General features: G+C 57.5%; 1 protein-coding gene across 18 annotated transcripts in view; it reads right to left on the bottom strand.

Annotated features, from left to right (window-relative positions):
- Positions 1–34: 34 nt before the first annotated feature.
- The window catches only part of MAST3 (microtubule associated serine/threonine kinase 3), a 37,681-nt gene continuing 17,347 nt past the window's right edge, over positions 35–20,368 (bottom strand). For 4 of the 18 annotated variants that reach the window (XM_032315784.1, XM_032315884.1, XM_032315814.1 and 1 more), the window contains 26 exons: positions 19,899–19,987; positions 19,747–19,819; positions 19,545–19,565; positions 18,902–19,016; positions 18,331–18,491; positions 18,071–18,146; positions 17,564–17,773; positions 17,364–17,465; positions 16,977–17,109; positions 15,343–15,404; positions 14,891–14,976; positions 13,853–14,061; positions 13,085–13,223; positions 10,562–10,694; positions 10,209–10,374; positions 9,529–9,630; positions 8,744–8,866; positions 7,804–7,913; positions 6,804–6,982; positions 6,057–6,301; positions 5,383–5,589; positions 4,882–5,108; positions 4,283–4,405; positions 3,564–3,700; positions 3,259–3,446; positions 35–2,428 (listed from right to left, as the gene is read on the bottom strand). In XM_032315784.1, coding sequence (XP_032171675.1) covers positions 1,896–2,428; positions 3,259–3,446; positions 3,564–3,700; positions 4,283–4,405; positions 4,882–5,108; positions 5,383–5,589; positions 6,057–6,301; positions 6,804–6,982; positions 7,804–7,913; positions 8,744–8,866; positions 9,529–9,630; positions 10,209–10,374; positions 10,562–10,694; positions 13,085–13,223; positions 13,853–14,061; positions 14,891–14,976; positions 15,343–15,404; positions 16,977–17,109; positions 17,364–17,465; positions 17,564–17,773; positions 18,071–18,146; positions 18,331–18,491; positions 18,902–19,016; positions 19,545–19,565; positions 19,747–19,819; positions 19,899–19,987 — 3,949 coding nt within the window. In that variant the 3' untranslated portion in view covers positions 35–1,895. Of the gene's footprint in view, positions 2,429–3,258; positions 3,447–3,563; positions 3,701–4,282; positions 4,406–4,881; positions 5,109–5,382; positions 5,590–6,056; positions 6,302–6,803; positions 6,983–7,803; positions 7,914–8,743; positions 8,867–9,528; positions 9,631–10,208; positions 10,375–10,561; positions 10,695–13,084; positions 13,224–13,852; positions 14,062–14,890; positions 14,977–15,342; positions 15,405–16,976; positions 17,110–17,363; positions 17,466–17,563; positions 17,774–18,070; positions 18,147–18,330; positions 18,492–18,894; positions 19,017–19,544; positions 19,566–19,746; positions 19,820–19,898; positions 19,988–20,368 lie in introns of those variants that run through there. The other 14 variants (XM_032315793.1, XM_032315892.1, XM_032315870.1 and 11 more) reach the window with 9 other exon arrangements.

Raw genomic sequence — 20,368 nt, 5'->3', positions numbered from 1 at the left:
TGGTGGTGGGGTACAGTCCAAGCAAAAACCTGTATACAAAGGGCACAAAGATGGTTTATTTACTTAACACAGCTCAGGGCCCCAGATCGCTGTCTGGATGAAGATTTTAAGGGCAGAGCCTATGATGGGTATTCAGGGAGAGGGCAGCAGGAGGCCAGGGACCTGAGAAGGCATCAGGGAGATACCTCATTGGTGAACTCCTATGCAGCCTTCAGAACCCCTGTAAATGAAGCCAGTTTTCACCCGGTCCCCACCGCACTCTCTCTTCCCTTACCCCTTCCTTTGCCCCTCACAAATCCAGACACTGGACCTCTTTGTAAATGTGGGCTTTTATTCACGGTCAGCTCCAGGATGGAAAGAGGGAGCAAGTCATGCACAGCCTCGGTCTAGCTCCAACACCAGCCAGTGCTGGGTGGGGGTCTCTGGGAGGGATGCAGAGTGGGCTGCAGTGCCTGGAAAGTGCCCTTACCATGTGGGGGCACAGTGATCTTGCCAGGCACCTCCAAATAGGAAATGGAGGTTCTGTCTGACATGCCCAGTGGGTCATATAGCATCCTAGGGAAGAAAGCTGGAGATGGGAGTCAGCTGTATCTGGCACCAGACTCTCCATTCAAGCTCCCTTCTTGACTAGGCCCATCAAAGGGCCTGGCTGCATGATTTTTACCATGTGATTTGTGGGACAAGTCTCCACTTCTCACCAGGCCTCAGTTACTTGACTGTAAAATGGGGATGACGACACCACCTGCAGCCTTCTCAAGGCTGGCTGAGGAAGAAGCCACGAGTAAAAGCGTTTGGCATAGAGTAGATGCTGAATAAATAGTCATTGGGATTAGTTTTGTAAACACAAGGAAACTGAGGCACAGAGCGGGAAAGCCATTTTCCCAGAGCCACACATGGAAGCCAAGATTCAAACTTGGGCCCCACTGCCCCCCAGTTGGGTTTTCTCACTTGAATTTCAATCTAGGAAGGCTGTGACACATGGAGGGACCACCCCCTGCCATGGGGTGTTTCAGACACATCATGGTCAAGGGTTCACCCTGGTGGGCATCAAGCACGTGAAATCTTGTGCAGGGTGGACATTCTTCTGCCCTGGCAGTAGTACCCTTGGAGTCCTGAGTCTCCCTCCCAGAGCATCTGTGTCACCCTGTGGGACGGAGGACCCCTCTGCCTAGATCTGTCGAACTCCTACTCATCCATCAAAGTCCCATTTTCCACACCCCCTCCTCTAAGCTGAAGCCTTCAGGACTAGAAACAAACTCTAGCAAGACTGGCCTAAGGATGGAGGCTATGATAGTGAGAAGGAGCTTCCAGAATCCAGTTCATCATCGCCATTGCTTGCTTTGTGGTAGAGGGGAATCAGTTGTAGACTCTCCAAACTGGGCCCAGACAGGTAAGCTTGCCTGTATCCCCTCAGATCAGTGGGTCTTGGGCCAGGATGGGATCAAGTAACACACACACACACATACAAAACTAAAAAAATACAGGAAACCTAGAAAACACGAACATACATGACTTGTCCAAAGTGCTTCCTTCTCAGCCCAGGGGGCAGCGTCTGCAAATGGGGTCCCAGGTGCAAGGGGCAGGACCCGGGCAGCCGCCTTCACAGTGGCAGCTCAGTCTACCCAGCGCTTATAAAAAGTAATAAATTAGTCGCAGGGATTTGCTGCTATTTACAATGCCACCCTCGTTCCCCATTCTGGCCCCTACGGCCCCTGATCTGCACCAGAACATGAGGGAGGTGCGGTCTCTGCCTTCCAGTAAGGACCGAGATGGGTTCTCGCCTTCCAGGTGTCTTAGTCTGGTGGCTCAGTCTCCATCCAGAAGTCACTTTATGGAAAACACATTGCACAAAAAAAGCCCAACTCCTAGGCCAGGGAGAGGCCAGGTGGGAGGGATCAGTCCTTCCCGGCAGGTCCAAGAGTTCCCAGCACAGCCTCAGCGCCCTCCACGGCAATCTGTGGTACAGAGGTGAGTGGTCCGGTGGCCTCCTCGGGTGGCTCATCAAAGCTCACCTCCTGCACAGCCTCCTGCTTCTTGAAGGAGTCTCGGCGCTCGGACAGGTGTAGCCGCCGCATGACCACCAACTCTGAGTCTGGCCCACGGCCGCGGCGCCCCGACTCCCCATCCAGCCGTTCGCCAGAACCCAGCTTATCAGCTGACTGCCCCCGGCGTAACCGAGGAGATCGGGCAGGTGCCGGCGGGTGCCCGGGGAGGGGTGAGGGTGAGCGGGGTGGGGGCACAGGCACAGGTGGGCAGGCCAGTGGTGAGGGCGGGATGCTGCTGGTAGACTTGCGGCGGCCAGTCTTGGGGCGGGGGGGCCCGAGCTTGGCGGCCAGGCCATGCAGGGAGCTAGGGCGGGTGTGGCCACTGGCGGCAGGAGAGGCAGGGCTGCTGGAGCTCGGGGAGACACTGGGAGGGGATGTGGTGTCTGTGGGGGACAGATGAGGGTCAGGACCACCAGCTTCAATGTCTCTAGCCTTGAGGTGGGGCTGAGCACACCTGCCAAAGCCCACGTCCTTCCCCATGGCTACCCAGAATGTCTGCTTTTCTTGCCTCCTATTCTGTGTGCAAGTTGTTCCCTTGTCTTGGATATGGTGAACTCCTACTCATCCATCAAAGCCCTAGTTCCTATCCACCCACTTCCCATCTAATGACCTAGTTCTCAAAAGGCCAAAGATATGCTCCACCCCATGAAGTCAGAGTGAGCCAGAGGGGTAGCAGCTGGGGTGCCCCGGCCCCCTGGAGGCCTTCCCTGCTTCCCCTTTGGGTTGCCCCAGCCTATTCCTCCCTTCAGCTGAATGCTAACCCAGTGAGGCTGGGGGTGTCTGTGTTTGGCTGTCTCATGGACTGGGGTGCTCAGCATTGGGCCAAGTCACCCTTTCCTACCCCAGAATGATCTTTCTAAAACTCAGATTCATCTAAAACATGCACTCTTCTGCTCACACACCCTCCATGGCTCCCAACTGTCCACCAACATAAGCCCAGCTCCTTGGCCTGACCCATCTCCCAACTTCCTCCTTCTCCAGCCTTCCCGTTTTCACAACCCTTCTGTTTGCTGTTCATGATGCTCCCTTGGCTGGGGGTGGAGTACACTCTCCTTTGCTCTCACGCCTGTCTCCTACCACCTCTAGGCTGCCTGGAAAGGCCCTTCTGGGGGCCTCATTTCCCACCTCCTGTCCTTCCTTCCTTTAAACCCAGCTGGCTCCCTGATGGCCCCGGGCACCACAGACCTGGGCTGCCCCCGGGGAGCACACGTACCTGTACCTGCTGGGACATCGGGAGCTGGGCTGCGGCAAGGCGTGGTGGGGCTGGGGGAGAGGCTGTGGGTGGGCGACCCTGGGAGGCTCTCGCTGGACGACAGGGAGTGGTGGAGGCCGGAAGAGAAGCTGCGGCTGGTATGCAGCACAGAGGACTGTTTTGAGATCTTCTTGAAGAGCGACTTCCGCCTGAGGGTGAGAGAGCCGATGCTTCAGAACCCGCGCTCGCCTCCCCACACCCAGCAGCCTGGGGAGCCTGCCCGGGTCCTCCACCAACACTCCGTGGAGGGCCCACCCACCGCTCACCGGTCCTGCGTCTCCCGCCGGCGGCTCCGCTTGCTCCGCCGCGCCATGCGGCCCTTGGCCACATTCTTCCGGGCGGGGCCCACCTTGATGGAGGTGTTCTCCAGGGCCGTGGTCCGGAGGGCGATCTTGTTGCCGCTCTGCCGGCCGGACAGTGAGGGGTGACCTGGGTGCCTCCCATCTAGGGAGCCACCTGCCCACCTGCCTCCTCATCCACCGAAGCTCCCGATCTTATCTACCCACTTTTCGCCTAATGCCCACCACCTGGTGGACCAAAGGTACATGTCCATCATCTGTGTGCCCATGCAACCAGCCGCCCGCCCCCCACCTGCCAGTCCTAGGAGCTATCCAAGCAAGGCCCTGCCTCCTGGCCTGTGCCCGCCTCCCCACCCCCAGGCCTCAGCCCCTAAGGACCCATGGTTTGAGGAAGACAAAGACGGTACAGATACCCCCAGCCTCAAATGGTTGAGGTAAGCCAGAGGGAGAGCCGAACGTAGGGGCATGGGATGGGGGGAAGGGGGACAAAGAAGGCGGTACAACCTGGGCAGAGGGGAGGGGACCTGCAAGGCCTGGAGGTGGGACCAAGTGTGGAAAGGTGTGGTTCTGGGGCAAGAACCTCAGAGTCTGGAGCTGTCAGGGGGTCACAGGAGCAAACCAGAGTGTCGAGGTCAGGGGCAGGGGTTCTGGGAGCCCCAAGGGTGGGCAGCAGTAGGGGGCTGCACCTTCAGCAGCAGCTCAACGACGTCCATGTGCACCAGCCCCAGGACAGACTCGCCGTTGATGTGGGTGATGAGGTCCCCAGCTCGCAGGCCCGCCTCCTGGGCAGGGCTTCCCTCCTCCACGTTCTGGGGGTGAGGGTGGATGGCAGCGTCAGTGGTCTGGGGCCTCGCGGTTGGAGAACCCATGCCACCTGAGTCAGCCGCGGGAGCTCAGCGAGTTGCTGCTGCCCATGCTGTTTCCTTGACCTTGGGGGCTTTTCAGAGAGTGACCAGTAGAGAGGGAACAGGCCCTGGGCTGGGGGGTGGCAGGACGACACCCCACGCCGCACCTGCAGGCATGGGGTGGGAGCTTCGTGCCCCACTGAGGTCTCTCTCTCTCTGTCCGTCCCTGTGTATCTTGCCCAACCCCCCTGTCCATAAAGAAGAGGTACAGCAAAGGCCCGGGTGGCCCCAGCTCCCTGTCCTGGACTCCAAATCTTGCAGGGAATGAGCCTGCTTTCCTGAGACTAGAGAGGGCAGCTCCAAAAGTGAGGCACCTTGCCAGGGGGAAGCTAGACTCAAACCAGGTCCCGCTCTTCCTGCTCACCCCGCGACCAACTTACCCAGACGACGTGGTGCACAGTGTAGACATCGCTATCGCCCATGTAGACGCGGATGGCCCGTAGGCTGAAGCCGTACTTCTTGCCTGAGCTGTGGATGACAATGGGGGGCCGCAGGCTGCCACACACGGGGGACGGGTCTCGGCTCGGAGAGGAGTCTCGGGATGACGGGTTTGAGGACAGTGAGCGTGGGGACAGAGGGCTCATGAGGGGGCCACCGCTGCCGTCATCTGCAGGACCAGGGTTGGGAGGGGGTCACTCCCTTGCAGGGACCAGGGTTGGGAGGGCACCCCCCGCCCCCACCAAGCTGATCACTCTGGCTGCTTTGCTGCTGTTCCAATGCCCCAAGCACGGTCTCCCCATCTGGCTTCTGCACAGGAATGCCAGTCCCCCAGCTCTCCCTGGGCCTAGCTGCGGCCCCCTGTCCCATGGCATGGCCCCAACCCAGAGGTCGAAATAGACGTGGGCAGGCAAAGAAAGACAAGGCTGGGCCATGCGCGGTACCGGCTGTGATGATGAGGGATAGGGCAGACACTGAGGCAGACTTGGGCACGCGGCCCCCGCTGGGGGAGACCCGGGACTTCTCGGGAGCTGGCTCTCTTGAGCCCCCAAGGCGGCGGCCCCGCCCAGCATCCAGGGCCCGCGGTGTCGAGTGTCGGGCTCCGGTGCTGTTGCTTCGCAGGCGAGCGTGGCTGAGGGCGGCTGTGTCAGCTGGGGGTCAGCACGGTTGGGGGTTAGCCTGGCTAGTCTCACCACTCTGCCCCTCTGCCCTCAGGGAGCAAAGCTCCTTCCTCTCCAGTCCGCGTTTCTTCAGGTAGTTCCCTCTTCCTACACTTCCTTCCTGCCTTGCTCTCCCTGGAAAGCTCCACTCTTCAAGTCCCCTCCTCTGGGAAGCCTTCCCCCACCCCTCACACCCCTACATCCCTCTCAGAGCTCCCCAGCCTCCTCCCCATCTCCAGTCCCATCCTGACCCCGTGAAACTGGGGGTATCACACGGGAGTAACACTGAGGCCTGAGGCCTCTCTGAAGCCCTGGCCTTTCCTATCTTAAAGCCTTTGTTAGGCATGTGAATGGTCTCTCTGGAGAGCTCCTATTCAGCCTTCAAAGCCCATCTCAAATAGTCCCTCCTCTGGATAACTTTCTACAAAACTATCCCTTTCATCCGGGACCTCACCTACCAGAAAGGCTTGAGGGCTTGGACATCACAGGGGTGGCTGCTGGGGGTGGATCAGGCTCCCCCAGAATGAAGATGGGCCTCTTGGGGCCCACAGAGGCTGTACTGGCTCCTTCATCCTCTGACGAGAAGGCAAACTTAGGCATTGTGTCCAGGCTAATAGTATTCAAGAGGGATGGGCTGGGCCCCCGCTCAGGCTGGGAAGAAGACGACTGGCAGGAAGAACCAGAGGATGTCCAGGACCGTAGCCTGCAGCAGAGAAGAGCTAAAGTCACACTTGCCAGGTACCCTGGCCCCAGGACACCCAGTCACCCCCCGCCCCCAGTGGCCATATTTTAACTTCCAGCTTAGAAACAGAGGTAATCTGTAAATGCAAGTGAGTTCCCTCTGCATGCTGGGTCTTCTGTCTGCCTGAGGAATTTGTGTCTTTTATTAAAATCCAGCTTCCAACACTCATCTTTTAGCAGACATTGATTATTTTTCTGTTGAGTCTGGTCTTTGGGGAATGAATAGGAGGTCGTTAGCAAAGGATATTCTGGTGGAGGGAACAGGGCCAACACAGTATGGTCGCGCCGCTGCGCTATGCTCGGTGTGGTTAGAGACGCAAAGCCCCTGGCCACATTGACGGGGCTTGAACTCGCCGGCCCATGGGTTTGACCCTTTTTGACTGGGCCACTGGGAAGCTTTCTAGTGGCTCCAGCCCCCGGTGGGCTGGAAGGCTGGATCTGCGCATGCTCCCCGGCCCACCTACCGGATCTCTGTGCTCAAGCCAGTGCTCAAGCCGGTGCTCAAGGCGGTGTTCAAGCTCAAGCGGCGGCGGTAGTCCACCTCGCCGCCGCGCTCCCAGCCTTCCTCCCGGTCCTCGCTGAAGCTGCGTTCAGCGAAGGTTGGGGTGGGCTGAACAGCCAGGAACTCGGAGCTGCTGTAGACCTGGCAACAAGAGAACACACCAGTAAGGACAAGGAGACAGGCAACCACACCCCCGGGGAAGAAGAGCTCGCTGAGTCAAAAGCTTCCTATATTCCCCATGCTTCCTCGTGAGTCATTTCCTTCCATCCATACCCGCCACATCCCGAAGAATAGAGGAGTCTTTAGCCCACTGTACAGATGGAGAAACTGAGGTTCAGAGGGGCCTGGCTACCAATGGGGCCCCAGCTGGGAGTTTCTGCTGCTGATCAGGGCACTCCGCATGGGGCTCAGGCCAGTAAGCGGCACAGTTTTTTCCATCCAGTTACAAAGGAAGGAGGCCCTGAAGCTGGCGAGGCTCTAAGGTGAGACCCAGCAGAGCAGCACTGCTTACAACGACCCCAATGCGGACACATCCCAAATGTCCATTGTTGGAGGGGTGAACACAGTGGGGCCCATCCATACAACAGACTGTTACTGGGCCATAAAGAGGAACGAAGCTGATATGCGGTCTATACCGCAGATGAGCCTGGAAGATGTCGGGCTGAGAATGCAAGAGGCCAGATGTGTTGTGGGATTCTGGCTCGGTGAAAGATCCAGAACAGGCAAATCCAGAGACAGAAAGATTAGTGGCTGCAGGGGCAAGGGGCCAGAGGAGGAGGGCAGGGGAGTGACTGCCCCTGCGGACAGGGGTCTCCCTCTGGGGTGACAGGAAGGTTCTAGAGCTAGACCAGAGGTGATGGGGGTCCAACATTTTGAATGTACTAAAGAACACTGCTGCGCCCCCAGAATGAACATCTCGCCAGGCTTCCAGAGCACTAGCAGTGTCTGGGGCCCCTGCCCACCTTGCTGAACCGGTGGGAACAAGACGAGAACTGAGGGATCTCTGTGGATGATTCCTCATCGTTGGTCTCCTCATCCTCCGAGCCCAGGTGGCGGTACCGTTCTGAGCGTGCTGCAGGAGGGAAAGGCACATGCAGCCCACCCAATGCCCAGAGATGGCTGCAAAGGCTGTGGGGGTGATGTGTGGAGGGCGTCCTAGGCAGGGGGACACTGTCAGGGCAAAGGCATTGAAGTGGGACCGTGTCTGGTGTACTCAGGGACCACAGGATGCTTGAGTGGCAGACTACATGGCAATAAACCCCAGCTGTGTCCCTATGATCTGTGGCATTGTGGGTGGGAATTCTTGTGTGTGGCCCTCTGTATCCTCACCCTTGGGATGGGTCACCCAGAATTAGGGAATTCTGTGCATCTTAAAAGGATGCTCCCCTTTTTACATAAGAGGAAACAGATGCTCAGAGGACCTCTGACATGCCCAAGATCATACAGCAAGTTCTGGAAGAGGAATTGGGAGACGGACGGCCTTTCATCTATTTGGCTGGAACCCCAAGTAGGCAAAGGAAGACTCGTCTGAGCCCACCCACAGTGGCAGAGGGACACAGCAAAGCGCCCTGCCCTCTTGTTTGACAGACAGGGCTCCCTGTCTGGTCAGGGCTGGACACTGAGGAGGCTGAACCTGCCAGGCAAGGGTGTGCCACACTCAGCACCTCGGCTTCCTCTCCCGCAACCAAGAGGATGCTGTGGCCTCCTGAACCCAGATGCACAGGAAACCAGTCAAGTGGGGAGAAGCTGCCAGCAGACATGCTCTAATTTCTCAGAAAGCTCAGGAAGTCAGAAGCTCCAGGCTCAGGGTGAGGCACTTGGGTGGAGACCCTGGCAGACACCCCCCTCCCTGTCTCAGGAGAATGTGGGATGGCAGAGCCCACCCCCTCAAGCTGCACTTACTGTCAAAGTAGCTCGTGTCGTCCTCGGCTTCAAGCTGTGGCACAAACTCAGCTTTGTGTCGCAGGAGCCCAGCCCAGTCCAGGGTCCAGAAGAAGGGGTGCTGCTTTACCTCATGGGTGCCCCCTGCAGACATGTCCAGCTTAGCCCTGCAGGTCCCTGTCCCCACTGCTCCCAGGGCCAGCTATGAGCCCGAACTTGGCCAACAAAGAACCATGAAGGTGGCTATGGGAGCAGCCACTGTTTCATAGCCTGAAGAGGGACAGAGCTGGGCCTAGAACCCAGGCCTTGCTCTTGCCTCTGCTGGATTCTGAGATCCCACCACCTGGAGAAACCGCAGAGCCCCAGGAGGGCTTCCTTCCCAGGCCTTTTCCGTGTATTTCAACTCCATGGAGTAGAGCTGACGGCATGAAGGTATCCTGTTCCCCAGCCTTAGCCCCTATGCTTCTCCCCAGTGGCTAAGCTTCATCAAGAACGTGACCTATAGTGGCTCCAAGAGTCTCAAACAGTCCCTTAACCATTAATTAGATGGCTAGGGAAATCCAAACAGTGGGATCCAGTGGGCTGGGCCTCTGAGGACCTTAGAACATAGCCTATGGTGACCTTGCAGGCTCCCATACTTGGCCTCAGTGCCCCTTGTCTGCATCAAACCCAGCTATCTGCAAGTTCCTGGTGAACTCCTATGTATCCTTCAAAACCCCAGCCCCAAGTCCCCTCCTCCATGTAGCCTCTCAAGTAGAGTTCTTGCTTACCCCCCACCTGGGCCCCCACCCCCCACATTCACATACCAGTGCCCAGACGGTCCAGTGGGCTCTGTCGGAGAAGCCTGGTGATGAGGTCCTGGGCATCAGCTGGGAGGGCCTCATCCCCTTCTGGCCACATGATCTCATCTAAAATGAGGAGCGAGGAAAAAAAACATGAAATAAATTAATAAGCTGAAATAAATAGATTAATAAAATGAAATAAAACAGAATAAAATAAGAGGGAGGGAGAGCGTGAGGATAGCCCTTCGTAGCAACTCCCCCACCTCCCCTCACTCACTGCACACCAAACCAGCAGCCTCCTCTGTCCCCACAACGCCACCAGGCTCGGTCCTGCCCACAGCCTTTGCTCTGGCTGCGCCCCTCTACCAGGGCTGCACCCTTCTCCTACTGCGGCTCCCTCTTGCTCCTTTAGGCTTTGCTCACACGTCACCTCAGAGGCCTCTGTGACCCCCCCTATTTAAGGCAGCCCCTGTCACGTCTAGTACCTCATTCCTTCCCCTCTTCCTGCTTCTTTTCCTTGGCATTTTTGGTATCTGATGTCCCGTAATTTGCATACTGATCTCCCTCACTGTCTGTCTTGCCCTTGGCCACGTCCCCAGCGTCTGGTTGGGGCAAGGCACCCTGAAGGGGGTGCGGGGCTGCTGCCCAGAGCCCCGGCAGGGTGGGGTAAGACTCGAACCGCGGCCATGTGGGGAGAAACGCACCACTGACCACCTGGCCGAAGAGTTCCTCGGGGGTGTCTCCGAAGAAAGGCACACAGCCCACCAGGAATTCATAGAGGACAACGCCCATGGCCCACCAGTCCACTGGCTTCCCATAGCCTTGGCGGAAGATCACCTCGGGCGCGATGTACTCAGGTGTCCCGCACACCTGGGTCAGGCAGAAGGGGGAGGAGGAGGATGGCCTCCAACTCCAGAGAGGCCGCGAGAGAGACAGCGGCCAAGGCCAGGCTGTGCACAGGGGTGGAGGTGCTGCAGGGTCTCCCCATGTCCCGAGGGTCGGGGTGCAGACAGAGGGAGGTGGTCCCACCCCTGGGGCCACTGGCACACCCGCACACCTGCTTGTCCACGAACTCCCGGGTGTCCTTCTCGATGTGACCCTCGTAGAGGTTGGTGGCCATGCTCATGAGCCCAATCTTGGACAGGCCGAAGTCAGTCAGCTTGATGTGGCCAAGCGAGGTGATGAGCAGGCTGCGGGCGGGTAAGTGGTGCACTCAGGGCCGGAGGGAGTCCCCCCTGAGGTGCCTGGTGCCTGCTCATGCTACCCCGGAACCTGGTGCTACCCCAGCTGGGCAGAAATCCAGCCAGGGAAGTTCCCGAATGCTGGCACGTTCTCATAATAACCAGTAGGTTCTTAGGCGGTATTTCAAATCTGGCAAACATCTTGGTGCACCTACTGCATGCTTCTGCTGTCGCTACTGAGCACCTACTGTATATGCCACTTTTCAAATATAAAATTCCTAAGAATCACTCCGCCTCCCCACTGTGTGTTAAAACACCTGAACCCCTACTGGGGGGGATCTACAATGTATTTTTGTACATGTGTTCATTCTTTTTAACAAACTAAACCCTTTCAGGCACTTATTGTTTACATTCCCTGTTGAACAGTGAACAAAGCTTGAGGAGCTGCTGTATACAGAAATCTTTCTGTGCACTTCCCAAGAGGACTCACTTTTGAAAACTTGTACACCTACTGTGTACCCTGCTGCTGGAGTTTTCCCATCAGCTGAAGTACATACACATTTTCCTAGGTTGTCGAACGCCCCCCATCATCTTTATAAAGTCACATTTTCACGTACCTCCAGGTACATGGGCTGGTTCATTTTCTAGAGAACTCACTGCGTAGATCCAAGTGGTCTGATAAACCCTTCATTTGGCACATCCTGTATACCTCGACTCTATGAAAAAACAACTCCCTACACCGACTATGTGCAGACACTATTTTTAAACATAAGGGACGTTTCCTGAGCAACTACTCTGTACACCAGTCGAGGAAAACCATTTTGGTGTAGCCGCCAGGTACAGTTAAAACCAAGGGATTGGAGCCCGAGTGGCTCAGTTGTTTAAGAATCTGCCTTCCGCTCAGGTTATGATCTGAGGGTCCTGGGTTCGAGCCCCACATCGGGCTCCTTGCTCAGCGGGGAGCCTGCTTCTCCCTCTCCCATTCCCCCTGCTTGTGTTCCCTCTCTTGCTGTGTCTCTCTCTGTCCAATAAGTAAATAAAATCTTTTTAAAAATAAATAAATAAATGAGGATGTGCTAGAGCACAGCAGCCCCTCATCCAACAGGACTAGTATCCTTATGAAGAGGGGACATGTGGAAACAGTTATGCAGAGGGAGGATACCATGTGAAGGCTGGAGCGATGCTGTCACAAGCCACGAAATCACCAGAACCTTGGGGAGAGATCTGGAAGAGATCGCTTCCTGGCACCTACAGAGGTAGCCCTTGCTGATATCCTGATCTTGGACTTCTGGCCTCCGGGACCGTGAAAACACATTTTTGTGGCTTCAGCAGCCTAGTCTGTGCTACTCTGCTCTGATAGCCCTCGCCAATGAATGCACCTTCTCCTGACTTTGGGATATATTTGAAATTTTCCAAAGTGAAAAAAGTATCTATTGTTCTCAAGCACCTGTTACGTGTGCCTACCTCCCTGAGCACTCTGGGGCCAGACACTTGCCTGCACCTTTTTGCAGATGACGGTTCCACACCTGGGAGGGGCAGGTCCTGCCTTGGGGTGTGACCTGAGACTCTGGGGAGACCCCACTCCACTCTAGGACGATCCACTGAGTTTTGCTGGGCTTCCTTAGAGCGTTGAGCATAGAGGCCCAGGTATATAGCAGGTGCCAAATACATACTTCATCTTCTGAGCCACTGGCAAACTATGAGATGCCCTGGAAACAGGCCGGGCTCTTAACGCTTCTAGCCTGATAGCCACAGGGCACTTGATATAAAAACAGCCCCCGGTTCTATAAACAGCAGGTGCTCAATTAATGCAGGTGAGAGTGCCTTGCAAATTACGTAGGGTTTACAGAGCATGAAGGATTATTTACACGTGTCAACCATAGAGAGCCTGGTATGCAGTAGGTGCTTCTTAGGTTCTAGAGTAAAATTAAATCTCCCAATGCTTTCAAGAAACACATTCTTTTCTTTTCTTCCCTTCCCGAACATACAACACATGCTCAAGATATGCACAGTCCCTTCCTTCACATGTAGGTCTTGCAAAGGGACTATCCCTATTCCCAGTATACAGATGTTGCCTCCTAAGTGCATGTTCTCTCTCCCCCTGGAGCAATAGCTCTGTGAGTGCACAGTTCCTTCCCCTGTATATTTTGTGCATCCATTCTCTCTCTACTTGGCAGCCTCTCTATAAATGTACTGTTTCTCCCTTGCATACAGCAGGTGCCTATTAAATACCTGCTCGCCTCTGTATATACCAGCTGCCCAAGATTGCCACTGTTCTGTGTCTTCCTGTCACCGGGGGCCCCAGGGGCCAGGAGAATCCGGGCAGGCGGGGCTCTGAGCAGCCCCAGACCCCAATCAGAGGCCCAGCCCCCATACCCCCAAGACTCCAGGCTGCTCACTTGTCAGGCTTGAGGTCACGGTGCACGATGCCATAGTTGTGCAAATATTCGAGCGCCAGCACTGTCTCGGCGAAGTACATGCGGGCCATGTCCACGGGCAGTGGGCCCATGTTCTTCAGGAGTGTGGCGCAGTCGCCGCCTGTGGGGGGCGCAGACGCATTCACAGAGGCCCTGGGCTCTACAGCCTCGTCCCAGGCCTACAGGACCACTCCAACCTCCTATAGAATGTCCCCAGTCTGGACCGAACCAAGGCAGGGAACCAAGAGGGGCAGGAGGGAGGGCAGACCTTGACTCCTGATTCTCTTGCTGGCAGGACAGTAGCTCCGGAAGGGCACCAGTCCCCTACCCTGTACACAGCTGGTGCCTCCTAAGTGGTCATTCCCTTTCCTTGCCTAAAACCCCTGCACTCACCTGGAGTGCTCATTCTTAAACTGCAAACTTGCTCCCCAAACTCCTCTCCCTGGCCCCCAACCATGCCAGCCCCACGCCCCACTCCTCCCTCCCTTCCCTGCTTTAACTCCTGGCCTTCAGGCCTCTGCTCATCAGGTCCCCCCTGCCGAAGAGGTCCTACTCTCACACTCCTCTTTGAGCTCCCTCAGCCCCAAGCCCTGAGGATGGGCCCCCTCCACCACAGACTGAGGGTCCCCCAAGGCAGGCTGGGACCCCTTGGAGGACAGAGCAAACCCCAGCATCAAAGGAGGGACTCTCTTTCAGGGTAGAGGGTGAGCTCCCCATCACCAGAGGCATACAAAGCCCTTGTGACCGCACCTTCCACATACTCCATGACCATACACAAGTGGCGCCGGGTCTCGAAGGAGCAGAACATGCTGACCACAAACGGGTTCTCGGCAAATGTGAGGATGTCACGCTCCACAAAGACCTGTTGGATCTGGTTGCGCAGAATCAGGTTCTGCTTGTTGATCTTCTTGATGGCAAAGCGCTGCCGTGTGTCTCGGTGCCGCACCAGGTAGACAGCCCTGGGGGAGCCGGGGTCGCTGAGGCTGGACGCTGAGGCCCCCGCACTCAGTGGGGCCAGGCCTTCACCCAAGCCGTCTGGCCCTACATCCGGGACAGCGTTTCTCCTTCCCCAGCCCCTCTCTGAAAGCAGCCCTGCTATGGGTCTCAGCCACTCTCCCTGGTGTCACAGAGAAGCCCAAGATGGCCTCTAGGTTACTTCTTCATAGCAGACGGTGACCTTTTAGCTCAAAAGCCCCAGCACCAGGCTCAAACTGCTTTATGCACAGCCAAAATGAGCAGATTTTGAGGCACTTAGAGCTTGCCAGGTTTGTGTATCTAGTAAAACTGCCTTGAACTAACTAGCCAACAGTAAGATCACCCAGGGGGCTATGAAGACCCCAGAGCCACTACGGCCTTCTGGAGCTGTCTGACCTGGACTCCTGGCTATGCTGCTGAGTGACGTCACCCAGACGAGAAGCCCCCCTCTCTGGCCACCCGCTCCATAGTCTGATGCTGTGGGGAAGGCCCCTCCCCACCACCTCCACACAAATCCGTGAGTGGGGGGGTCTCAGATAATGCTTGCTGCACATTCCTACTGCCGTGCAGCCATCTGCTGGCTTGCATGGCCCTGAAATGCCTATGACTTCCTATATCTGGAGAGTTACTGGGGCAGGTAACGGCCTAGATCATGGACGAGACCGTCTGAGGCTCTGGCCTGGCTGTACTGCATTTCTACTTTCCTCATCAGGCCTTGGTTTCCCCATCTCCACATTCAGGGGCCACTGTTGGACCCCAGGGCAGCCCCATGGGCATCTGAGAAATGGGTCTATGGGGGACCTGAGGACTTACCCGTAGGCCCCGTTGCTAATGAGTTTGATGGTCTCGAAGTCGCTCTCACATGGCTTCCTCCGTGATGGGCCGATGAGGGCACGGCTCTAGCGGGCAAGAAGGGGTCAGTGTCCCTGCCCTCAAGTCCCAACTACTGGGCCTGGTGTTACTTCCTCCTTCTCAACTTCTCCAGCTCAGCTTCTGAGTTTCTAAGCTTTGGCTCAAGCAATGTTCTCCTTCCAGAAAACTCTACATCCTCCAAAACTCCCCTTTTTGATGCCCTCTCCAGTCTGGCCCTGCCCAACCACCATGGCAGGGTAGTCTCATTTGCCTCTATTTTCTCCCTGAAGTCACGGGCATTTATTAAGCACCTACTACATGCAAAAGCTTAACAAACTCAGCCCTTCCCACGGCCGCTTGGTCTATCTTGAAAAGAACAAGACAGGTGGGAGCATCAAAGCTCTGTGACTTACCTCCGGGGACTCAGGAGCTGGAGGCTGTCCTTCTTCTTCCAGGTGACTCAGAGGCACCATCTCTGGAAGACAAGGGAGGAGCCTGAAATGTGGCCTCTATGCCCTGCCCCTCGATCCCCCAGAGATCTCTTACGGCTTCCAAGGCTCATCCTGGGCTGCAGACATGGTGCTTCCCTGACCAGACCCCATGATACCATCAGTGAGCCCCTACTACATCCAATTCTTGGCCAAACGCAGGAGGCCAAATGAAGCAATAACCAGGGAACCTTCTAGAAGGACCAGTGGGAAGCCCAGCCTCTGGACGGCACCGTTGTCATCCTGGCTCCCAGCCTTGAGCCTGTTAACATAGGCTGTGACATGGGCCTCTGGGTTTTGGCTCCTAATATCCTCGTCAGCTTGGGGTGTGGCCCAGAGGGAGCCCCTCGCCATTTTCTGGCCCTAGGGCTTGGCAGAGGGGTGGCCCCAACTGAGTGATGGGGGAACATGAGATGTGAGGATGGCAATGAAGACAGTGTCTCACGGTCACAGGGCAGGGCTGGGATGGGACAATGTGGAGTCTCACAGGCGAGGGAAGCCCGGGTTTGAATGTAGCCCTCTCCACTTCCCTTCCATGCCGAGGGTTCCCTGCCAGGGGCACAGGACAGAGGATCTGCCCCACAGTGTCAGCCGCCAACCACCTGGCCACTTTCTGTCTCCTCTGACACTGGGACCACCCACAGCACCACCTGCGTTATCTCCACTGGAGGGCCAAGTCCGGCCATGGCCACACAGCAAGTCTCTAAGTGGTCTGGCCTTGGGCCCACTGAGGTCTGACCCCTGCTCGACCTCATCAACCCAGAGCCTCAGTCTTTCCAGCTTTAAAGGGGACGATGGCAGCCCAGTCCCAAGGTTAACACAGCAATGATGCTGGGTGGACACCGGCCACAGCATGGAGCTCTGCCAACACCATCGCCTTCCTCCCAGCTTCCTTCCTTCCTCGGCTCTAGCCACACCCCTCCTCCCGTGCACAGGTCCACCTCAGGGCCTTTGCGTTCGCCCCTCCCCTGCCTGGTTCACCCCTTCCCTTCCCCAGAGCTATACTTCGTCACCTCTCCATCTGTGAGCACTCAGCTTACATGTCACCTTTCCCCAGAGCCACCCGTGACCACACCCGGACCAGGCCAGGTCCAAGTTCGATGCTCCCCTAGTACCAAGTCTCAGTTTTCCTGCCTCAGCTATCTGGGGGGATGGGGGTCGTCCCTGGCCAGCTTGGTCCAGCCCATGGGTCGCCCTGTCTGACTCCGAGTCTACCTCCTGGGCCACAGTCAGATGACATCGGGGAAGTATTTCTGGAGTCTGCGGGATGATGGGAATGCTATTGTTAATGGTGGCTCCCTGGCTCATCTTAACTTTGCACTGGAAGACAATGAGGCTCCTAGGCCCTGGCAGGTCAGGGGGTCTGACGTGTGGCTGTTCGACAAAGGAACCCCAGGCACTTCCCCACAGTGGGCCCTCCAGGTGGCTGAGGGCAGGGCCACAGAGGGATAAAAGACAATATGGCAGCTGTGAAGTCAACGGGCCTGGGCTCGAACCACAGGTCTGCTCTGGCCTTGCCTTGGGTTTTCCCTTTCCACACCACTCCCCTGTCAGCTCACCCTCGAGGGGGTCCTTAGCCAGGCCCAGCTGCCCAATGATGTACTGTGGCAGGTCCGTCTTGATGCCCTGGCCTTCTCGGGCCTGGCCCTCCGCAGCCTCCAGCAGATGATAAAACTCCTCGGGGTCAAACTCCTGGAGGTGCAGAGAGGCTGGTCAGACGGGGCTTGGTCTCACCCCCAGGCCTTTGCTCATGGTGCTCCCTCTGTCTGGAGCAGCCTGAGGGGCAGTCCCAGCTCTCGCCTGAGTCTCAGCGCCTGACCCTTCCCCGGGGAAAGAAGCCCACCCTGGCCCAGAGGCACCCTGGGTGCCCCTCAAACCTCCACCCCCACGGGCACTGTCTCCTGTACGTCGGTGGGACTGTCACCCGGCCATGTGCAGAGACTCACCAGGCACTCGAGGAGCCTCGCTGGCCTCGAGATGATGATGAGCAGCTTCCGGACAAGCTGGACAATGAAGCCGACCTCTTCACTGTCTGAGCGCTCGTGGGCCTGCGGGGGCAGGTGGGTGATGGCGTCACCTGTGGGCCCCGGGCCCTGGCCGGCCTGGGGACCCCTGAACCCCTGCGCTCCCCCCACTGCCCACGCACATCTTGAAGCAGCCTCTCCAGCTTCTCCTGCATCTCCAGAAAGTAGCGGGAGGTGACAAGCGCCTCTCCAGACTTGGCCAGGCAGTCGCGGGCCAGCTCAATGATCTGGTGGTGGATGAAGCCCAGGACGCCATCGGCCAGTGCCAGCCGGGCGCCGGGTGCAAAGGCCGCCAGGAACTCCTGCAGACGGCCTTCCATCTGTGCCGTGGCCTGGGCAGGGTGGACGGGGCAACCTGGTCATTGGATGGGGCTGGGGAGCGACACACAGATCGGAGCAAGAGAGACAGTTGGGGAGAGAGACGTGGCGATGGGGTCAGGGAATTGGCGGCAGGACAGGGAGCAATATGCCTAGGTTGTGGGAGGGGCAGTTTGAGACAGAGAGGTAAGGACAGGCAGGAAAGGGACGGGGGGGTGGGGGTGGGCGACAGAGCCAGGAAGACAGAGTGTCACAGAGGAACAACGACACAGAGGGGAGTTAGGGCCGGTGCAGGCACCGGCACTGCCCACCTTCGGGAACCGCTCCCGGTATACATGATTCATCATGACGATCTCATTGTCGAAGGTCCCTGTGGTGCGTCCCGGGCTGGGGGAGGGCGGATGACGACACCCAGTCAGCTTGTGATGTGGGACCAGAGACCCAGTTCAGGGGAGGGTTGAGGATCAGAGGCCAAGCTTGGACAGGGTCGGGGGCAGAGATGGAGGAGGAGTCACAATGTGGGCCCCAAAGCCAGCCCAGGGAGGGGCTGGAGTCCGAGGTCAAGACCCACCTGAGGCTGCGGGAACGGGGGCGAAGGTGGGGTGAGCGGTGGCCACCCTCCTCATCAACCACGCTCTCTGAGCTGCGGAAATGCTTGGACAGGAAGCATAGTTCATCCGGCGTCGGCTGGAAAGGAAGCTGGTGGAGGCGCTCCCGGGAGGATGAGCTCGACTGGCAGTAGGGGGTACCAAGACCACGAGTTCACAGTCAGCGCCAAAGCAAGAACCCCAGCATTACCCATTAAGGCCTAGGCTGCCTGCTGGTCACTGGATGGTAATATGCTCCTGCCTGGCTCCTATGCATCCCTTAAAACCCGAGCTCCGATGCCCCCTCCTCCAGCAATCCTCCCCGCCTGCTCCCTAAGCAACCCGAAGACTCCCTCTGGCTGGGCACTAACCCCATGGGATGAGGATGTCTGTGTCCTCCAGATTGGGGGCTCTTTGGGACTGAGGCTGGGTCTTTTCAGGGACGCATATGTTGCCCAGAATGGGGCACAGAGGGGGCAGCCAGGATGTTGGCTGACTGGACAACTATCCAACACCTTGATAAAAACCAAAGACGTGTCCCGCCCCACCTCGCACCCGCCTGTCTGCTGGCCAAGGTGGGACTGTGGGTACCGAGACGGTGGAGCTGGGCGTGTTGGTTCCATAGCCAGAAGATGGGAGGGATGCAAGGGACCATCTTCTGCCGTCAGCCCTAGAGAGGAGAACCAGAAGAGTTAGAAGGAAGGCATGGCCTCCGTGGTGTGCAGGGACTAAAGACAGATACCATGGCTGGCAGATTCTGGCTCTGTTGGAGGAAGAATCTTCTGAAAAGGCTGAGAACAGAGATTCAAGGTCAACAAGTCTGCTATATGTTTTCTCCTCATCCTTCAGACACCTCCTCCGGGAAGTCCTCCCTGACCCAGCTGTCAAAGCATACCCCATCAAAGCTCCGACTTCTCTGAGTTGCAGCTGCTGGGACACATGCTAGTCATGCCCCCGCCCTACCAGACTGAGGACTCCTCAGGGGCCAGAGTCTGGCCTCCCCTTCCTCGGCCCCCAGCATAGGGTACAGCACATGGCAAATACCGAGTAAATGTTATAGAGTAAGTGACATTTAAGCGCCTGCTACCAACAGGTCCTTCATCAACTCTCATTGAGTGAGTTCGTGGCTTTTAGTGAGTTAATAGTTTTTAGACGGGAAGGTTTGCCCTCCTCCTCCCCAAGGGCTCCCTGAAATTACCTTTCCACGCGTGGGATGTGGCTGCAGAAGGCCGTGCATGTTTGCCAGGGGCAGAAGCCAGAGGGAGAGACCACCACAGGGCAGGGGATAGGGGAGGGGGAAAAAGTGAATGAGGAGGCAGGCCCAGCCACCAAGCACATGCTCCTGCCTGTCCCCTCCCCAGCTGTGCCAACACCAGCCCTCAAAGCCAGTGACCACTCACCTTCGGGCAAAGGGGAAGTTCACAGCAGATGCCGCTGAGAAGTTCCGAGGACTGTCCAGGGGGCTGTTGCCTGCTGGGGACGAGGCGGGGGACAATGAGTCAGAGGGGGCGAAGACAGGACGCCGCCCCTGCGTGCTTGCTCCCACACTCACCTGTGGGCACGGAGAGTGGAGACAGGGGCCGGGAGAGGGTCGGCGAGGGCGTTCCTACCACCAGGCTTTTGCGGTTCCCGCTACGGCAGCTGTCAGGAGACAAGGGGACAGGGTTAGGCGCTGGCCAGGCCTCCGGGCACAAAGACGTGCATGCCCAGGCCGGAGAACACATCTGGCCAGCTTTGGGGCAGGACGGGAAGCTAGGCGCGACCACTGCCCCTCTGACCCCAGCTGGATGCCGGCATGGCCCCTTGTTCACACCACCTTTGAGGCCTGGGGTAGCCCTTTTTGACGAATATTACCTATTATTAAGATTACTGTGGTTATTATCAGTGGTGGCATTGAGCACTCTGGGCTCCTGGTGAACCCTGCCCACGGCCAGGAGCCCCTGGCTCGCCTTCTCCGGCTTCTGTGTTCGTGATCCTACCCCTACACTTTTGCCTATGCCCTGCCCGCTGCCAGGAGCACTG

Source organism: Mustela erminea, chromosome 1 (assembly GCF_009829155.1).
Source record: "Mustela erminea isolate mMusErm1 chromosome 1, mMusErm1.Pri, whole genome shotgun sequence".
Classification (NCBI taxonomy): Eukaryota; Metazoa; Chordata; class Mammalia; order Carnivora; family Mustelidae; genus Mustela; species Mustela erminea.
The sequence above is the reverse complement of the archived record's forward strand: the minus strand, read 5'-3'. Positions and strand labels throughout refer to the sequence as shown.